The 22,162-nt window shown below is 39.1% G+C and overlaps 1 protein-coding gene across 1 annotated transcript; it reads left to right on the top strand.

The window, feature by feature from the left end:
- Positions 1-19,609: 19,609 nt before the first annotated feature.
- LOC114552983 (olfactory receptor 2A12-like) lies at positions 19,610-21,477 on the top strand. Its single transcript, XM_028574077.1, has 3 exons — positions 19,610-20,426; positions 21,187-21,308; positions 21,394-21,477. The coding sequence occupies exons 1-3, from the start codon at positions 19,610-19,612 to the stop codon at positions 21,475-21,477; spliced, it is 1,023 nt and encodes a 340-aa protein (XP_028429878.1).
- Positions 21,478-22,162: the final 685 nt, after the last annotated feature.

Here is a 22,162-nt window from a genome sequence, read left to right as displayed (position 1 = left end):
ATCAATAATTAAACATTTCACAAACTGCCATGCGACTGGGTTGTACTATTACTAGATAATTATGCAATGTAGAGTACTAAAAGAAAAAGCCAGTAATGTGATTATCAATATGGCAAAAGTCAAGCCCACAAGAAAGGATTCAGTGGTATTTTTTTACATATTTTTTAAAATTGTACTTGATTTCATAACTGCTAAAATAACTTTGAAAACATAATGAAACAAGTAAAACATTCTCAAAAAGATTTAATCACATCATCTTTTTGTCACTGTTGTACAAGACTGCATTAACATTAAAAATATTATTTAGCAAGATTCACTGTTGACTGTAAGGATTTACTTGGCCCAACACTTGTAAAGGTTGATTGCAGGCAGTTCTCCTTCCCACGGCGTCAAATACCAACGTGTAGTTACAGCCCTCAGCGTTCGATATGATTCAACATTAAAGGTGCACTATGAATTCTGCATGGTCACTTCTGTTGACGTTCCAAGTAAATTCCAAACCAAAAAGAACAAGCTCACGTGTAGCCACCATGCATTTCTCTTTTGAGAATGAGACCAGAGAATCTAGCGTTCCTTTTGTTTTGGAATAAATAATAGTATTTTGTCATTCTGTTAATGTCTTTTCCAGTTCACCCCTTGCTACATATTTAGATTTACCGGGTCACTGATTTTATGATAGGATTTCTAGAGACATTGATCAATTGACATTGATCTTTGGCAACAAAATGTTCATGTACCAACTACCCTATCAGTTTAATTCAATTCAATTTCATTCATAGTATCAAATCTTGGTAGGTGGTGTCTGACGGTGCCGGTTGGGGGTGTGATGAACAGTGGCAATAATAGTCACAATAACAATAATGTAACTATGACTAGAAATGAAGATCAGCGTAAGTTCTTTCAGGAAGACTTCATATTTCTTTTTACATCACTCCTAATTGATCAGCTGTTCCATGGCATTCACTTGTCAGCAGTCAATCGGATTCAGCTGTTTCATTGTTAGTTAAACCAATCAGATTCAGCCATGTAACACAAGCCAATCATAGCATGACATCCTGTTTTTAATCTTCTCTCTCCTCTACGGTTGTCAGTTGTCGTTTCAGAATCAAGTGCGTCCCGTCTCCTCCCCTTCAACCACCATCGTCTCACCCACGTACTCCGGGGATGGTCACACATTGATTGGTTCCTGAGCACCTTCATCACCATCACCAGTGTGTGGATTCCATCGGGGGATATGTTTGGGTTCACTACCACTTATATATGGATTTGATGGAGTCTAATCTCCAGAGACTTTGCACATTTCATATTGTCTGTACAATAAACATGTTCATATTTGGATGGAAGTCTCTCCTGATTGAAATAGTAGCTGTAGTGGTTCATGGTGTAGCAGGACACTGCAGGGCATAGCAGGATGTATCAGGGCGTAGCAGGACGTAGCAGGGATTAGCAGGGCACCGCAGGGTGTAGCAGGGTGTAGCAGGGCATAGCAGGGCACGGAGAAGGACCACGGCGACAGCTGCAACCATGATTTAGGTGCCACCCTTATCTAAGGAAAACTGCTGGGTGAACTCCGGGGAATAAGCTTCCTGGAGCTAAGTTATTAACACGCATTTAGGGGACATGGATTAACACAGATGGAAAGAGAGAGGAGAGAGGAGCTCAGTGTGTCAAAGGAAGAAAGTCCCTCTGCAGTCTAAAACCAGTCTAAGGGTTGGTAGATGAATCTGATGACTATGAAGAGAAGCAGAGAAGAGAAGGGGTGCCGTGTCTGTAGCTATACACCCTCCCCCGTCGGTCTAGGCAAACGCTGCAACTCCTCACTCCCTAATTATAACCTTTATCAAATAGGAGAATTTTAAGTTTACTCTTAAATGTGGTGATGGTGTCTGCCTTCCGAACCCAGACTGGGATCTGGCTCCACAGGAGAGGAGACTGACAGTTGAAGGCTTTGGCTCCCATTCTACTGTTAGAGACTTTTGGAATCACAAGTAACTCTGCATTCTGGTAGCACAGTGCTCTAGTGGCACAATAAGGTACTATGATATCTTCAAGATATGATGGCGCTTAACCATTTAGAGCTTTGTAGGTCAGGAGAAGGATTTTAAATTCGGTGTCATTTGTTGGTGTTAAATAGCCTGATGCCTTTGGGGACAAAAGATCTCCTGAACCTCTCTGTCCTACAGTGCAGCGAGAGCAGTCGCTCACTGTAACTGCTCCTCTGTCCAGCCAGGACGTTGTAGAGGGGGGGGTTGTCATTACCCATTATGGCGTACAGTTTGTTGCATGCACGCCCCTCTACTACAGTTCTCAGTGAGTCCAGTCTTCTGCCCAGCACTGAGCTGGCCTTTTTGACCAGCTTATCGAGACGTCTGCTGTTCTTGTCTGTCATGTTGCCACCCCAACAAACCGCACCATAAAACAGGACACTCGCCATCACAGTCTGATAAAACATGAGCAGCAGATCGCTACTAATATCAAAAGATCTGAGCCTCCTTAGAAAGAAGAGACGGCTCTGTCCCTTTTTGTACAGAGCATCTGTATTAGTGGACCAGTCAAGCTTACTGTCCAGGAGTACACCCAAGTACTTGTAGGTCTGCACAACCTCAATGGCCTTCCCTTTAATGCAGACCGGCTGACAGTTTGGCTTTGACTTCCTAAAATCCACCACCATCTCTTTAGTCTTGGTGGTGTTCAGGAGGAGACAGTTCTTATTGCTCCAGTCACAGAAGTCCTCCACAAGGTCCCTGTACTCCTCCTCCCGTCCACCTCGCACACATGCCACAACAGTCGTATCATCGGAGTACTTCTGGATGTGGCAGGACTCAGAATTGTACTTACACATATTATTATATAACAATGTGAACAGGAACGGAGCCAGAACTGTCCCCTGTGGAGCCCCCGTACTGCACTCCAGCGACCCCAAAACACACTTCCCCAACTTGACAAACTGCAGCCTTGATGTTAAGTAGTCCGTTATCCAGTTGGTCAAGGAGGGGGCCACCCCTATACTTACGAGCTTGTCTCTCAGTATAAGGGGCTGGATGGTGTTAAATGCACTAGAAAAGTCAAAAAACATAATCCTTACATAAGAACCAGGCAAACTGAAGGGGATCTAATTCTTGTGCAACCTGCGGTTTCAGGTGGCGGAGGAGCAGCCGCTCCAGAGTCTTCATAATGTGGGATGTTAACGCCACTGGCCTGTAGTCATTCATCTCCACTGGGCGTCCTGTTTTGGGCACTGGTACAAGACAGGATGTTTTCCACAACACCGGGACTTTCTCTGTCTGTAGACTCAGGTTGAAGAGATTATGGAGGGGCTCTGCTAATTGAGTTGCACAATCCTTCCGTAGTTTTGGACAAACACCGTCCGGACCTGCCGCTTTCCCTGTATGCAGTCTCCTTAACTCTGTCCTCACCTCTTCTATTGTTAAAGACAAAGAGCGCTGGTCAGATGTTACAGTATCCACACTTGCTGATGACAGCTGACAGCTCCCTGGAAGAGAAGACCAGGATGGCAGAGTCAAAAGCAAAGTTGTAGTGGGGGCTGCAGATTTCTGACCCTGTGTGACTCAAGGCCCTATCTAGGTGTTTGGTTCCAGATACGGCCCTGTGCATACAGGTGAGCCCAACTATTGTATATTTAGTTGTTATTTTCTACACGTCCTTAGCTCCAGCTCAACATGCAAAGGCCTCTGCCCTTGCCTGCCATTTGGGGAGCCACAAACCAAACATTTATGGCCATGTTTGTGGGTCATCCAATGGGAAATGACCACACTTGTTTTTTGCACTAAGCCTGAATAGAGCTCAACACTGATCGCCCACTTTTCACTTCCCGAGAATATTTTGAAGAGCCATCGCTTCTGTGTCCGGAGCTTAACGCTGCCCAAGACAATTTCAATTGGTTTAAAGAAATGCGAACACTGTTAGCGATTGAGACCATGAACTCAGTATGAAAACATTTACTGAGGTAGGTTAGTAAATGAGTAGGCTCATTTTCTTATAGCCCTCTATAGAAACAGATTTCTCTTTAGAGCCAATGGACTCGCCCCCTGCTGGAAATGAAATAGAATGCAGTTTTAAGGCAGTTATGCATTGGCATTACTTCTAGGCACGTAAGGTCTAAAGGCCCTGACACACAACGCCGACGGCCAGGAAATTGTGGCTCCCATCAGTCAACGTGGCCTTTGTGTTGTCCAAAAATTAGCAGTGGAACATACCGCAGGGATTACAGCAGGTACGTTCCGTGCTTGCATGCAAGAAAATAACTCTCCACAACAGCAGGTGGTGATAATCTACTAGTCATTCAAAAATGGAAACCGGATACAAACATTGCTACGATATCCACAACAAACAGCGTTCTCTCGGCAAAGAATTTTCCCTACAGTGGGAGAGGAGTGGAGGGACCAAACCCTAATGGCCGGCTGCTGGCTAGTTAGCTAACGTTAGCTTGCTAATCCATCCACCAAACATGCCTTCATACTACAATGGTAATTAGCGGTGAAGACAGTGCAGAGATTTTGTAATGTGTAGATATTTAAAAATTCATGTTATGGTTGAAATAAATATACCAACACAAGTAGTTATGTATATCTCGTACGTCCATATTATGGACATAATGTGGAAAAATAGTTAATTCAATCGTTCAAACCTGTGTGTTATTTTAGAAAGAACATTTGAACGTCATGTTTGGTCTTATGTGTATTGGATTGATCAGACAAGAACCTTCTGTGTTTGCTTTCCTCAATACTGTTTTCAAGCTGAACAGCCAATCAGATGAATTGGCTGTTAGTGGCGCGTGGCGACAGTGCACGATGGCCGACTCGGTGTGTCAGGGCCTTTAATACCGAGTTACATGAGTTCCTGCTTTGCTCTCACCATAACTACCATGACACTAGAGGGTGGCGCTGCCTACCAATAAACGTTAATATGGGTCGTAAAAACTGCTTGTGGAGGACAGGGGTTTCGGACTGGGGGTAAAACCGATACTGATTACCAGGGCCCAAGGGCAGAGAGGGCCCTTGAAAAGTCTGTAATATATTTTTATTTCACCTGGATATTTTCATTTCCTAATTAAATTTCACAATGCATGTCAGATGAAATGTAAAGTTAGTGTATTGGCTGAATAACTTGGTTGATTGACTGACTAAATTTTGTATACAGAAAAAGACTAAAGTCTCACCCACCCCTTGCTAATGCGCCAAATGGTTTAGTCCATCTGCACGCTTGAGCGTCTGGTGGAGCGCAAACTTCTGCTGTAGAAATGTCTTTCTCAAAGAATGTCAAATCATGCTACCAAAAAAGAAAGGAAAGACAGAAGGAGGAGAGAAAACGAAATGAGGGGAAACAATTGGTAACTGACTTCTTTTCAAAGAAAGGTGAGCACAAACTAATTAACTAATTAATTAATAACTAATAACACTAACTAATTAATTAATAACTACAGCCATATGTAATCGTAAAGAAATAATCAATTCATGTTATCATGCTTATTTTTTTTATTTAAAAGATTATTTCTTGGCCATTTTTTAGGCCTTTATTGACTGGACAGCTGAATAAATGAAAGGGGAGAGAGAGAGGGGGGATGAGATGCAGCAAAGGGCCGCAGCTCGGAGTCAAACCTGCGCCCGCTGCGTTGAGGAGTAAACATCTATATATGGGCAACCTCTCTACCAACTGAGATATTCGGGCACCTTATCATGCTTATTTTGTTTCTTGTTTGACCTATGTTGTTTTTAATATGCCAAGAGTAGATGTTCAGACGTCAGTAATATGTGTCCCGTGGTAATGAGGCCAGACTGCTGATGTTCACACCCTCTGACTTGAAAAGATTTAAAAGAAGCAGACACAGAGTTTCAGTGCAGTTCAGCTGCAAAGTAGTCACAGCGTGACTGCAACTAGACAGCAGATGAAAGTAAGGATACATGCAATGTGATTACCTGTGTTCTGTCATTTCTAACCTTAACATTATATTGACTTTAAATAGGGGAAAGTTTGGAGAATCTGTGTTTTTGAAAGAATTTATGTCTTTATTTCTTGCAGGCTGAATACTGCTTTGTGTTAATGCAGTGAGTCTAGAATGAGCATAAATGTGACATTTAAACTAGTCTGATTTCTGCAAATCTCCTACAAAATGTAACATTGTCAATGTTGTGGGTCAGCTGCCTCGTTCCCCCTTCCTGTGTGTTTGTGTCTCCCTTTTCCTCTCTGTGTCTGTCTGTACTGTTTTTACCTGAAGTGGCAGGGGGCATGTCAGGAGGAACTGGGTCAGGAGGCGTGGCCATTCATCCCTGCTCTGTCGCTGGCACAGCTGAGGCTCATTCACTGATTCACACCTGCAGTATTTAAACCCGGGCTGGTCACCTCTTCAGCGCCAGATCGTTACACACCCCGACGTGATCCTACTGTACCTGCTCCCCACTATGGAAAGCCAAAAGGATCACAATTTGCACGGCGTTTTGAACGGCGTTTGTGGCGCCACCTGGCGGTTAATAAACGCCACTACACGTCTAATAAACGCCACCTGGCGGTTAATAAACGCAACCACGCGTGTGACGTCACCAGACGTTTAATAAACGCCACCAGATGCTTATTAGACACCTGGTAGCGTTTTGATAATCAACTCCGCCCTGTGGCTTTCACAGCCAATAGATTTGAACTCTAATCACCCAATCAGTAAAGAAGGAGGTCAGGCAACACTAATCAAGCACGGATCTCCTTTGCAGCTTGTTTAAGTAGCCCAAAGAAAATGCACAACTTTGTAGTATGTCACTTTTGTATTGCCAGATATCAGTAGGCACTGGGTGCTACTTTATTTAATTAATCAATCCAAATCATCCTCCCAAAAATGTAATAAAAAGTGGTGAGGAGCTATTTTCATTATTACCTGCTTAAATTTAATAAACACTGTCACACTAACAACCTAATGGCATCACGTCTGCCTTTTATTGTACATTTTATCTGGGTCTATTGTTAAAAGGGTTTCAGATATGGTGATATTTAACATGAAGAGTAAGCAGATTTTCAAAAATACTGTACTCTTAATTGAACTACTAGGAACCAAAGAGTAGCTTACCAGAAAATCTGACAACTCTGAAAATCTTGACAAAAAGGATTAATAGTTTCTGTAAAGGGCATGCAACAATCAAACCTAAATATTATTATAAATCTTATTTAATTACTAGAAAAAAAAGCTAGTTTGGGACAATTTAAGACAGCCACAGCTGTCTTGCATACAGTCAGTTAAATAAGAATTAGTTATATCTCAATAAAAACTAAATTATAATGGCAGCATAGGGCACTATCACCATTTATTTTAATTCCAGTAAGCGCAATTGACCTGAAGACGGCTAGATATACTAATTATTTCCTCTACTTTCATATCTTTATGCAAAAAACACCCACCAGCGCTCTATATAAAGCAACTAAATTAAACATACGTGTCATACTTCATTTGACCTTTCAGGAGACTTACCTTGACACAGGAACAGCAGGTGTCAGATCCCTCAACACATTCAAATACTATGGTTTGTGATCTTGAGTCAATTGGACATTAAGTTGTAATGATAAATCATTATAAGCATTATAATTCATTTTTATTCCATGCATTACTAAAAATGTAAAGCTGAAAAAATGTACTGACAAACACAAAAGCATGACAGATATAAAACATGACATTTATTAAATAACATCAAACATTCAGCAGCACTAGGGTGCAAGTAGTCCTTTGTGCATAGTTTCTGGTATATATTTATAAGGACCACGTGACATCACATTGCTTTGCTGTCACCATTTTTGTGTGTGGTCAAAGCTAGGGGACCTACGTCATATCAACCCCAACAGCTAGAGGAGATGGATACGTGATACACACAAGAGAATACGAGGAACAAATAGGTTTTGTCCGTAATGTTAACCAGCCGTCAGCCCTTAACAAACAACTTGCTAGTTAACCTTACTTGTGTGATCAATCTATACTTAACCACCACAAAAATAACACTGTTGATAATTGAGGACTTGCATGTCCTGTTATCACATACTCTACATTTGTTTTTCAACTGCCATATCTTGGTGTCATTTACCTCTCCTGCAACAGCGTATTGATGGGCATCTGTACTCATGAGATACTCCAGTGTATGAGGATGTATTACGTACAAGTTAATTTTAAATGTGCCAGGAAAAGTAAGTAAGCAATTTCTATATACATTTTAGAGTATCGTTCAATATGTTTGATGTTGAGATGGAAAAGAATGTGCAAGGTCCAGTGGAGGTGAGTTAAGCAGGAATGGTTCAGGAGGTTCTTTTATTGACTGCCATGCAGGGCTGCGATGGAGAGCTGACAGTCAAGTGACACCTTTCAAAACAATGGATGACCCCGCAGCCTCCCCGGGAAAAGTTGCACTGGATCAGCACTGTTTCGGAGAATGTGATCTCCCTTACAGGAAGATGTAGATGGAGCGGATGAGGGGAGTCACTAGGGTACAGAGAGAAGATGACATTAGTGGAAGTGACAGACATTCAAAGTTCACTTCCGTACAAGCAACACAAAATATTGGTTATTCCATCCACTCAAACTTAGAAAATAGAGAAATCCCTGTTCTTTTGTTTCTGTTTCTGTCTGTATGGAGTATATAGTGTAGGACAGATCCCTGTGCCCCAGAGTACCTGTGACTGGCTGACTTTTCTTTGATCCTGTCACTGCCGTGCAGTCAATACACTGTCTAACATTTGGCGCTGTGTGGGCAACTTTCCATTATATCTTTCATAATTAAAAAAATGCTCGGCTGGAAGTTTTCATTCTTTGATTTTCTTTTACTGCCTATTTTGTGTAAACAGCTGGTAGCGCATTTGCTGCTCGTGTTACAACCCAACGTGGAGACTGCAGTGCACACCTTTTCTTAAGTCACACATTTTTTTGCAGTTATGTAATTGCACAGAGTGACATCGCAATTAGATTAATCGTGCAGCCCTATTATATACAGTATACTATTTGGTGTCCACCTGTTTTATGCAGAGGACACTTATCTCTCCCCTGGTGATTGCATGCCAGACCAGAACTGCAAACTGGACTTTTGTTATGAATCTCATTTCCGACACACCTGCTCATGATAATGCAAGTTAACAACATCCCACTGCAGGGTCATTAAAAAAACCTCCCTGGCTGCATTTGCTGTATACTTAGGATCATCCTCCTCCTGCATTGTCCTAAAATTGGTAAGACTCCTTGAAAAAAAGGCTTTACATTAGCTTCACTGTTCACCCAGTATGTATTTCAACACACTAACAATATTGAAACCGAGTCAGAACTTGGTTTTAGTCAGTTTGAGTTTATGTTTCATTTCAAATCATATATGCCATTCATAACAACCTAAATGTGTCACTGTCTGAGTGATGGACTCTACTCTCTAATGTTACTTACCAGCTGTTAGTTGCCCCTGGCTGTCCACAGGTTACTAGTGCAGTAATAGGGTGAGTTTATACATGGTGGACCCACCAGTCAAATAGGGACACACTACATTTATTATATTTGTAACACCTGTCCCATGTAGCTATATGGTCTCTATAGAGTAGTAGTACTATGGGAAGGCGCCTGGGTTTTTTGTTTTTGTCTTTACTGGTACTAACTAATGCTTGTTAGCAATCTATGTTTCTCAGTATTATTAAAATAACTGGCGGTGCCTCCAATATGAATAAGGTAAGTTTTGTGTTAACTTTAATTACTCTTTTAAATTGTAACTCAGAACAAAACCTCATGTACAAAATCTAAGACCCAAAAATGATACTTTAAATACTATAAACCCAGATATTGGAATTTATTTAGTTAAAGTACAAAAATAATAAACACATGTATGGTGTATTAGAAACATTAACACAAGTGAGGCCAGTATAAATAACTCCCTATTTCTTAATGACAAAATAATATGTTACGTCAATACAGCTATCAGAGTATACTATAAATTGTTACCTGTGCTTAGGTTTCAATAAAATAAATGCATAAATCCTTTTGACATGTAAACCTGAATAGTTATCTGTGGGCCCACACTCACATATTCATACTCAGCAATCAAAATACAAAAAAAAAAACCCTGTTGAAGGCCTGAATAGAAGCTTGGGAGAGGAGGCCTTAAAATGTGACGGCCGTGTTACTTGTTTACACAACTAATAAAATAAAATGCACGTGCAATATACTCAGTACTCACGAATCCCAGCCAAGGGGATTTATGAAAAAGGCGAACTTGGCGATGGCAGCAGGCAGAGCACCGGGTAAACCACAGCAGGAAGATCAGCAGAACAGAAAATAGCAGCGACAGTCTACATCACACCAGCAGGATGGAAGATCGCTCTCTGGTGGTCCAAAGGAGTTTCCCCGATCCTTTTTTTTTTTTACACTCACAAATGTCCGTCTCCTGAATCAAATGAATTAACCGAGCAAGCAGGTCCATCCACTATTTCACGGCGAATTATCAGTAGCTTGTCTCAATTATTTCACATGCAAAGCTAACTGTAGGCTACGAAAACAATGCTAATGGCAATTATTGACAATTATTGCTTCCTATTGACAATTTCTCAATATCTATTTATTCAGACCAATACACTACAATTTCCTAAAAACACCAGTACCTTTCAAAAACGCAAATAGATATTTCCTTCCATTCATAATAACACCACTTTCAAGGACATCTGTAATCCTGAGTTCACCTAAACCTAATTTCCGTAGTCCAGCAAACATAACCCCTCTTTCTCGGACATATCTCCTGCATGACATCAATACATGCTCCACTGTCTCCATTACCTCACATACATTGCACAGGCCAGTTGGATGTTTCCCTAATATAAAAAGTGTACCATTTAATCTACTGTGACCTATTCTCAGCCTACTGACAATTACTTGTTCTTGTCGGTTAAACCCACTGTAACTCATCCCTCCTTGGCCTACCTTAGCCTGAATCATATGCAATTTCCTCCCCTTATTTCCACCATCCCAATACTGTTGCCACTGTCTGGAAATTTCTTCCCACACAATGCTTTTCCCCTCTGACTTTGATAGTTTAGTATTCAATTCCACAGCACCCTTCTTAACCACCTCCTTTGCCAATTTATCCACTCACTCATTACCTATTATACCTGCATGAGCAGGAACCCACATGAACACCACATTCACACCCTGATTAACAAACCTTGAATTTGTAAACAAAATTTCATACACAATTTCTTGGTGATTCCTGGCTGATCCTGACTTGAGACTCGACAGCGCTGACACTGAGTCACTACAAATGAGTACATTGCGCATCATCACCTCTTCCACCCATTGTACAGCTAACAAAAGACCTAACAATTCAACTGCATACACACTTAAATAGTCTGAGGTTCTCCTACTGACTCCAGTCTGATAACTGGGAATCACCACTGCAGCCCCCGTTGCCCCTGTCAGTAAATCTTTCGATCCATCAGTAAAAACCTGTACATACCCACCATAATTTCTATCTCTATAATCGTAATATTCTTGAACTATGTCAACTATCTTATTCTTGCGCTTAATATTCAACAACTCCAGGTCTACACAAGCAACATTCAGCATCCAGGCTGGCATCACAGGCCACAGAACAGTTGAGCAAAATTCAATTTGCTGGACTGGCATTTCACCTGCCTCAACTTGCAAAGCACAAACTGGAGCAGTTTTCATCGACCCCAAACAAATCCTCAGTGCATGGGCCTGAATAACATCCAGGTCAGAGAGTACAGATTTAGCTGCAAGACTTGATAGATATACTTCAGTGATGTACGATGATTGACATATTAGGCTGCTATCAGGTTAAACTGTGTGGCAGATTACCCTTACACGTGCTGAATCATGTACACTTCACTCAAACTACAGTCAACTGCATCAACTTCAAACTTTGATCTTTTAAAAACTGTAAATGTAACTCTTACCTTTTAAACGTTTTATTAATGTTAACCATTTTAACATATGGCATTAACTTATATTTTCTTCACCATATTTATATATTTGTATTTCATTAAAATAATTTCAATAAATATCTAAATGAAATTTACAATATTACATTATTACAAATTACATATTATTTAGAACACTTCATAACTTTGCGTCTGTATGCACAAACACTTTGATGGTAATATACATATTGTGAACACAAAAACCACACTAGAGCAAGTCAAAACGCCTCTACTCCTTTATGACTGAAGAGGGACCAGTTAACTAACTTTGTAGAAAGTTCACACAGACTAGGGGCAAAATATCCAGAAGAGCTGCAAAACAAGTAGCCTAATAATAATTTAAAAAAAATTTAAATTTAAAAACTCACTGACAGATAGGCCCAGAGTCTAGGTTTGAAGGAGATCTAGAACTAGGACTCAGGAATAACAGACCAAGGGGTGAATTTGAACTTATTTAAGAAGACAATAAGTAGTATTTAAACACATCAATTTGGTACCAAACCACACAGAAATTCAAAATACACACACACGCAGGAGGTGCACTGCAGATGGAGCAAAAGATAGCTCGCCTTTGCAGTTTAACATTGCAATACCTCCTAGCTCCTAGGTTCTGGTAACAGGCTGGAGGTTGAAGGGCAAGGCAGCTTTATTTCTATAGCACTTTTAGTTAAGTTAAGAAGTTAAGAAGTGTTCTGAATAATATGTAGCCCTGGATACATTTCATTTAGATATTTATTGAAATTATTTTAATGCAATACAAATATATAAATATGGTGAAGAAAATATAAGTTAATGCCATATGTTAAAATGGTTAACATTAATAAAACGTTTAAAAGGTAAGAGTTACATTTACAGTTTTTAAAAGATCAAAGTTTTAAGTTGATGCAGTTGACTGTAGTTTGAGTGAAGTGTACATGATTCAGCACGTGTAAGGGTAATCTGCCACACAGTTTAACATGATAGCAGCCTAATATGTCAATCATCGTCTTTCTGTACTTTTGTTGGAAGGTCATGACCTATCAGCCAATGTAATTACAATCCCAGGTAGAGGGGCGGGGCTTAGCTGTAACCTGCAGAGATCCAGTCAGAGAGACAGAGTCAGAGACGCTAAGTGAACGGACTGTGTGAGGTTTAGTAGGTTGTAGAAGGACATTGTTATCCATTACTGAGGCTGACAACCAGTTCTGCTGTGTTTTGGCGTATTGAAATCGACAAGAGGTAAATATACATGTGCATGTGTGTGATTATATATGCTGTAATTAAGTGTTGTAGTATCTATTGTGTCACTAACTGTGAATAGCAGTTAGCGATAGCACAATTGCCATTAGCATTGTTTTCGTAGCATACTGTTAGCTTTGCATGTGAAATAACTATTCAGGTTTACATGTCAAAAGGATTTATGCATTTATTTTATTGAAACCTAAGCAGAGGTAACAATTTATAGTATACTAGTATATAGTATATAAAAAATAGGGAGTTATTTATACTGGCCTCACTTGTGTTAATGTTTCTAATACACCATACATGTGTTTATTATTTTTGTACTTTAACTAAATAAATTCCAATATCTGGGTTTATAGTATTTAAAGTATCATTTTTGGGTCTTAGATTTTGTACATGAGGTTTTGTTCTGAGTTACAATTTAAAAGAGTAATTAAGGTTAACACAAAACTTACCTTATTCATATTGGAGGCACCGCCAGTTATTTTAATAATATTGAGAAACATAGATTGCTAACAAGCATTAGTTAGTACCAGTAAAGACAAAAACAAAAAACCCAGGCGCCTTCCCATAGTACTACTACTCTATAGAGACCATATAGCTACATGGGACAGTTGTTACAAATATAATAAATGTAGTGTGTCCCTATTTGACTGGTGGGTCCACCATGTATAAACTCACCCTATTACTGCACTAGTAACCTGTGGACAGCCAGGGGGAACTAACAGCTGGTAAGTAACATTAGAGAGTAGAGTCCATCACTCAGACAGTGACACATTTAGGTTGTTATGAATGGCATATATGATTTGAAATGAAACATAAACTCAAACTGACTAAAACCAAGTTCTGACTCGGTTTCAATAGTGTTAGTGTGTTGAAATACATGCTGGGTGAACAGTGAAGCTAATGTAGACCCTTTTTTTCAAGGAGTCTTACCAATTTTAGGACAATGCAGGAGGAGGATGATCCTAAATATACAGCAAATGCAGCCAGGGAGGTTTTTTTAATGACCCTGCAGTGGGATGTTGTTAACTTGCATTATCATGAGCAGGTGTGTCGGAAATGAGATTCAAAACAAAAGTCCAGTTTGCAGTTCTGGTCTGGCATACAATCACCAGGGGAGAGATAAGTGTCCTCTGCATAAAACAGGTGGACACCAAATAGTATACTGTATATAATAGGGCTGCACGATTAATCTAATTGTGATGTCACTCTGTGCAATTACATAACTGCAAAAAAATGTGTGACTTAAGAAAAGGTGTGCACTGCAGTCTCCACGTTGGGTTGTAACACGAGCAGCAAATGCGCTACCAGCTGTTTACACAAAATAGGCAGTAAAAGAAAATCAAAGAATGAAAACTTCCAGCCGAGCATTTTTTTAATTATGAAAGATATAATGGAAAGTTGCCCACACAGCGCCAAATGTTAGACAGTGTATTGACTGCACGGCAGTGACAGGATCAAAGAAAAGTCAGCCAGTCACAGGTACTCTGGGGCACAGGGATCTGTCCTACACTATATACTCCATACAGACAGAAACAGAAACAAAAGAACAGGGATTTCTCTATTTTCTAAGTTTGAGTGGATGGAATAACCAATATTTTGTGTTGCTTGTACGGAAGTGAACTTTGAATGTCTGTCACTTCCACTAATGTCATCTTCTCTCTGTACCCTGTACCTGAACCATTCCTGCTTAACTCACCTCCACTGGACCTTGCACATTTTTTTCCATCTCAACATCAAACATATTGAACGATACTCTAAAATGTATATAGAAATTGCTTACTTACTTTTCCTGGCACATTTAACATTAACTTGTACGTAATACATCCTCATACACTGGAGTATCTCATGAGTACAGATGCCCATCAATACGCTGTTGCAGGAGAGGTAAATGACACCAAGATATGGCAGTTGAAAAACAAATGTAGAGTATGTGATAACAGGACATGCAAGTCCTCAATTATCAACAGTGTTATTTTTGTGGTGGTTAAGTATAGATTGATCACACAAGTAAGGTTAACTAGCAAGTTGTTCGTTAAGGGCTGACGGCTGGTTAACATTACGGACAAAACCTATTTGTTCCTCGTATTCTCTTGTGTGTATCACGTATCCGTCTCCTCTAGCTGTTGTGGTTGATATGACGTAGGTCCCCTAGCTTTGACCACACACAAAAATGGTGACAGCAAAGCAATGTGATGTCACGTGGTCCTTATAAATATATACCAGAAACTATGCACAAAGGACTACTTGCACCCTAGTGCTGCTGAATGTTTGATGTTATTTAATAAATGTCATGTTTTATATCTGTCATGCTTTTGTGTTTGTCAGTACATTTTTTCAGCTTTACATTTTTAGTAATGCATGGAATAAAAATGAATTAAAATGCTTATAATGATTTATCATTACAAGTTAATGTCCTCATTGATTTCAATTGACTCAAGATCATAAACCATAGTATTTGAATGTGTTGAGGGATCTGACACCTGCTGTTCCTGTGTCAAGGTAAGTCTCCTGAAAGGTCAAATGAAGTATGACACGTATGTTTAATTTATTTGCTTTATATAGAGCGCTGGTGAGTGTTTTTTGCATAAAGATATGAAAGTAGAGGAAATAATTAGTATATCTAGCCGTCTTCAGGTCAATTGCTCTTACTGGAATTAAAATAAATGGTGATAGTGCCCTATGCTGCCATTATAATTTAGTTTTTATTGAGATATAACTAATTCTTATTTAACTGACTGTATGCAAGACAGCTGTGGCTGTCTTAAATTGTCCCAAACTAGCTTTTTTTCTAGTAATTAAATAAGATTTATAATAATATTTAGGTTTGATTGTTGCATGCCCTTTACAGAAACTATGAATCCTTTTTGTCAAGATTTTCAGAGTTGTCAGATTTTCTGGTAAGCTACTCTTTGGTTCCTAGTAGTTCAATTAAGAGTACAGTATTTTATGAAAATCTGCTTACTCTTCATGTTAACCCCTCTCTTGGTTAAATATCACCATATCTGAAACCCTTTTAACAATAGACCCAGATAAAATGTACAATAAAAGGCAGACCTAATGCCATTAGGTTGTTAGTGTGACAGCGTTTAGTCAGTTTTTAGTGTGACAGCGCTTATTAAATTTAAGCCGGTAATAATGAAAATAGCTCCTCACCACTTTTTATTACATTTTTGGGAGGATGATTTGGATTGATTAATTAAATAAGGTATGAGCACCCAGTGCCTACTGATATCTGGCAATACAAAAGTGACATACTACAAAGTTGTGCATTTTCTTTGGGCTACTTAAACAAGCTGCAAAGGAGATCCGTGCTTGATTAGTGTTGCCTGACCTCCTTCTTTACTGATTGGGTGATTAGAGTTCAAATCTATTGGCTGTGAAAGCCACAGGGCGGAGTTGATTATCAAAACGCTACCAGGTGTCTAATAAGCATCTGGTGGCGTTTATTAAACGCTTGGTGACGTCACACGCGTGGTGGCGTTTATTAACCGCCAGGTGGCGTTTATTAGACGTGTAGTGGCGTTTATTAACCGCCAGGTGGCGTTTATTAGATGTGTAGTGGCGTTTATTAACCGCCAGGTGGCGCCACAAACGCCGTTCAAAACGCCGTGCGAATTGTGACGAATTGTGACCCTTTTGGCTTTCCATACAACGCCGTTCAAAACGCTGTGCGAATTGTGACGAATTGTGACCCTTTTTGGCCTCACGCCAACTCCAACATATCCACCTGCTTCGCCTGGTTTCAACTGTGGACCTTCTTCAGATCCGCCACTGCCTGTTTTCAGTTCACTCCCGGAAAACTACTAACACAGCCTCGGTTGTTCATCTCCACTGGTGTCGTTTATTTCCCGGAGGGAGTGATATGCATTTTTTTTATAATTATTGTTAATGCTAGGGGTGGGGGAAAATATTCATACACCATAGTATCACGATATTTTCTGTGGCAATACTGTAGCCATACACAGATCTTTTAATATATAAATTACACTTGAGAATTTATCTCTTGTGAGATTTGATCATTCATTCATGACATTGTCAGGCTTAAAATCCCATTTTGCACAAATAAAAGTGAACTGAGATGAACAAACAGAAAAATTTACCTTTTTAAAGAAAACAGATATTTCCAAAGATTTTCTTTGGGCACATAATTTGATGTTGGAAAAAGGTAATAAATCGCAATATACCTCTTGTGATTTCTCCCCCCCACCCTACCTAAAGCCCCATCACAACATTGTAAAGTTTGCAATCTCATATCATATCAGACTCTAACAAAACTAAAATTGGTTTTCTGATACTGGCAGGAGTATGTTTGTGAGGGAACTGCCAGCCCATGGCCTCAGGGGGAAGCCCTCTGGGCCCTGGTGCAGAATCTCAACCCTAGGCCTGACATAACATGCCCAACACTGCACCCAGGTCTTGAAGCATGCTGTCAGAATCCCTTTGTGCCTAGAGGACATGATGTTTAGACAGAAGCGTGGTTCTCTCCAGACCAGAAGAAATAAGTAGGTTTAAGGCAGAAATAATCTACTTTACCACTCTGTTGACTTTTTTATAAATTATCCAATTTCCGAAAATAAACCATTCTATCGCGGATGAAAGTAACAAAATACCTTTATAAGAAAGACAAAGAAAGACTGTGTTCATGTTTCTACATTTAGAAATCTTTAGGATCAATATTTTTGTGTGTTATTTGTATTTCTTTTGTATTCATGACACAATTTCAATACTTTTCTTAATTATTATAGTTTATTGACTTCCAGAAAAGTTTAGCTTAGGTTGTACTGATATTAGTGATATGAAGCATTTGAAGACACTCCAAGAAACAAAAATACCAATGTAGGCCTATCTATTGCACAGTTTAAAGTGTTAAATCATATACTTGGAAAGTTGACTTTAGTAATTTGTTGCATCTAAGAAGTTTTTTTTGTAGATACAATAAATTGCAAATATTAGAATCTGTGTTATTCTATTATAAATTGCCTTTAATTAGATCACCACTATCTATATCACACTTTGTGATTTTATTTATATATATATATTGAACTTTTGACCGGTAGTGTATGTGTATATATATATACATACACTACCGGTCAAAAGTTTTAGAACACACAGTTTTTGTATCGTTTTTTACTGACATTTTTAGCAGTTCAAGTCCAATGAATAGCTTGAAATGGTATAAAGATAAGTGGTGAACTGCCTGAGGTTAAAAAAAGTAAGGTTACCCAAAACTGAAAAATAATGTACATTTCAGTATTTTACAAAAAGGCATATAAGGCATATAAGTGTGTAAGACCTGGTACACATTGTCTTCTTCCAGCCATTACCAGTTCACCTCTTGCTACACATTTAGATTAACCAGGTCAGTGATTTGAAGATAGGATTTCTAGAGTCGGTCATTGATCTTTGGCCATAAAATATTCATGTACCAACAACCCTTATGAATTGCTCTATGCTTGAATATGATATTCCTTATGGACAGTGTGACTTACACCGAGATCTATTAGCAAAGTTCCTCCTTTCAGTGACGTGCAGGGGCATAGAGGTGAAGGTGAATGCATGAAAGTTTCTGCTTGGTCTTAATACCAGGTTACATGATTTCCTGCTACACTACTACAGCACTAGAGGGCAGCACTACCTACCAATAAATGTAAATATGGGTCATAAAAACTGCTGGTAAAAATGACCAATGGGGTCGTTTTTCAGAGGACAGTCTTGGTTTTAACGGTCTTTTTACATGTATTTGTCATCTTTTGTTAATCACTTTATATTGCAGCTTTTGTATAAACATTTCTATATATAAAACAACTACATAAGACCAATTAATATTGACAAATGATTACTCACACTAATCAATGTTTGCTTATTTTTTGTTTTACTGACCAATGTTTTTTTAGAGTAGATGATCAGATATCAGTTAGATGTGTCCCGTGGTAATGAGGCCTGACTGACTGCTGATGTGCACACCCTCTGACTTGAAGAGTTTAAAAGAAGCAGACACAGAGTTTCATCTCAGTTTTAAAGCAGTGACAGCATGACTGCAGCTAGACAGCTGATGAATGTAAGATGATTCACGCAATGTAATAAACTGTCGGATCTTTCATTTTTAACCTAAACATTATATTGACTTTGAATAAGGTAAATGGTAAGTTTGAAGAGTCTGTATTATTGTAAGAATTGATGTCTTTACTGTTTGCAGGCTGAATACTGCTTGTGTGTTAATGCAGTGAGTCCAGAATAAGCGTATATTTGACATTTAAACTAATTTGATTTCTGCTAACCTCCTACAAAATGTAACATTGATAACTGTTCATCCTGTACAAACTTGAAAGGTTGTGTTGTGAACCAAATGATGAACTTTACACAAGTTTCATATTTCACTTTTAATGCATACTTTAATATTGGGCTCTTTAAATACTTACTTTTTTTGTTTATGATGTGTTTTTATGCTTTAATATTTTGTGCCAATGTTTTGCTGATTGTGGTTATCTGTATGAACAGAAGCTTACATGAACCTATGTACCTTTTTCTGTGCAGCCTGTTTGTAAATGAACTGTATGGTAGTACAGGGTTGTTTCCATTCCTTCTGGTTCAGATCCTCTCTGACATTCACATTATTTCTGCTCCCTTCTGTTTCCTGCAGATTTTCTGTGTGTATACTTATGCAAGTATACAATTTTTTAATTTATCCATCATGTCTTATGACAGATATCTTGCTATCTGTTATCCTCTGCAATATAACACACGTATGACATTTAACAAGGTTACCGTGCTTATTGCTCTATCATGGTTATACCCATTTGTTGGAGATGCTGTCGTGATATCTTTAAGTGCTCCTTTACAGCTGTGTGGGAACATCATTGACAAAGTGTACTGTAACAACTACTCTGTTGTGAAACTGGCCTGCTTTGACACCAGCGTCAATAACATTTTTGGACTCATTTGCACTTGTCTTTTAGTCTTTGGTCCTCTCAGTTTAATCATTTACACCTACGTGAAGATCCTTAAAGTGTGTTATTCTGGTTCTAAACAGACCAGACAGAAAGCTGTCAGTACCTGCACACCTCACCTCGCTTCTCTACTCAACTTTTCTTTTGGGGGTTTCTTTGAAATAGTACAGAGCAGGTTTGATATGAGCAGTGTACCCCTGATGTTGCGCATTTTTTTGTCATTATACTTTCTGACCTGCCAACCAATCTTCAACCCTTTAATTTATGGACTGCAAATGTCTAAAATACGTAGCTTGTGTAAAAGTCTTATCTTTGGTTAAATGTAAACTGATGTTAAAGAGGATCTTGCTGGTTGGTCAATTTGTATAGGAAAATGATGTAGAAACTAGAACTAATGACCATCTGTGAGAAACTGAGTTATGTTGTAAGAACCGGTGGAGAAATGTTTAATGTGCTTTGTTGTAAACTTTCTTTCAGTAACTTGAAAAGCGCTATATAAATACAATTTATTATTACTGTTAACGCTAGGGGTAGGGAAAAGTATTTATACACCATAGTATCACAATATTTTCTGTGGCAATACTGTAGCCATACACGGATCTTTTAATATATAAATTACACATGAGAATGTATCTTTTTTGAGATTTGATCATTCATTCATGACTTTTCTTGACATCGTTGGTCATGCTTAAAATCCCATGTTGCACAAAGACAAGTGAAACGAGATGAACAAACAGAGAAATGTAAACAAATTAAAACATTAAAACAGATGGTTAAATTAAGGGTTAAATCATCTACTTGTAAAAAACAAAAAACAAGTAGGGCTGGGCATTCCCACTGATTTCCTGAATCAATTCCAATTCTGATTCACAAGGTCACAAGTAGATCCGATTTGATTGAATATTGAATCAGTTAGGGATATTTCAGTCACAATACCAATTTAATTGATATAAAAAAAGAGGTTCTTAGAAAAATAATGCTGTAAGTAAGGTGTTAGGCCTTCTGCTCCCACATAGCTTCTCTGTCTCTCCTCTCTCCCTCCCTCTGTCTGTCCTAATTGCAGGAGTGGAGTCTGGTGTGCAGGAGTCAGGGTTCCAGCTGCATCTCATCTACCACAATCAACCTCTGCTTCATATACCCGGTCATTCCTCCACTCTGCGTCAGATCATAGTCAAGATGGCTACAGTTAGTCTCGCGCTAGACAAACCTTTGCGTATCTGTTTAGTCTATTGTATGTTTGCCTGTCCTTGTCCCTTCTCTTGTACCTCAGCTGCCATTGGAACCTGACTCCTGGTACCGCTTCACTCCTGCCATACACCGGACCAGAACCACCACCACTGGACCCCACCGCTAGCCGGCCTACTGTCTTACTCTGACAGACCCGCTCCTTTCCGGAATCCACCGGACCTGTTCTCCACCCCAGAAACCTGTACTTGATACTTGAGTACTTTGAATAAAAGCTGTTTATTCACACTCCTGGCTCTGCATCTGTCTGCATTTGGGTTCTGTTCATCATTCAAAGCTAACACAAGGAACCCTCCAAACTGGTGCATTATTAAAAATAATGTTTACATTAAGAATTGACCCCAAAGCAGTTACATTAAATAAAGTTACCTTGACCTTGACCTTAATGTACTTTTTATTTAACATGAACACACTACAGCAGTCAAAACAATAAAGAGTAACCCATCTGTAAAAATGACCATGGCAGTTTTTCATTTGGAGGCCACAGTTCTGAGACAAAAGGGTTTTAAAGGGGATAACGGTTCCAATATCTTCACTCTAGCTTTAAAACAGATTTTATGAATAAATATCATGTCATTCAAATTAAGATAGAAATAACTGAAAATGAATTCTTTTATCCCAGTCCTAATAACAAGGGTGGATACACTCCTGGTGGCTGTAATATAATGTGTATGTCATCTCCAGTGTTCCCTCTAGCTTAGCTCAGCAGTTGTGTCACTATGATTTCATGACATTTGATTAAGTTTTGAGGGAAGCGGCAGCAATAATTCTGTAACTGTGGATTGCTGTTGCAA

Source organism: Perca flavescens, chromosome 3 (genome assembly GCF_004354835.1).
Source record: "Perca flavescens isolate YP-PL-M2 chromosome 3, PFLA_1.0, whole genome shotgun sequence".
NCBI classification, from domain to species: domain Eukaryota; kingdom Metazoa; phylum Chordata; class Actinopteri; order Perciformes; family Percidae; genus Perca; species Perca flavescens.
This window is presented reverse-complemented; position numbering and strand designations above follow the sequence as displayed.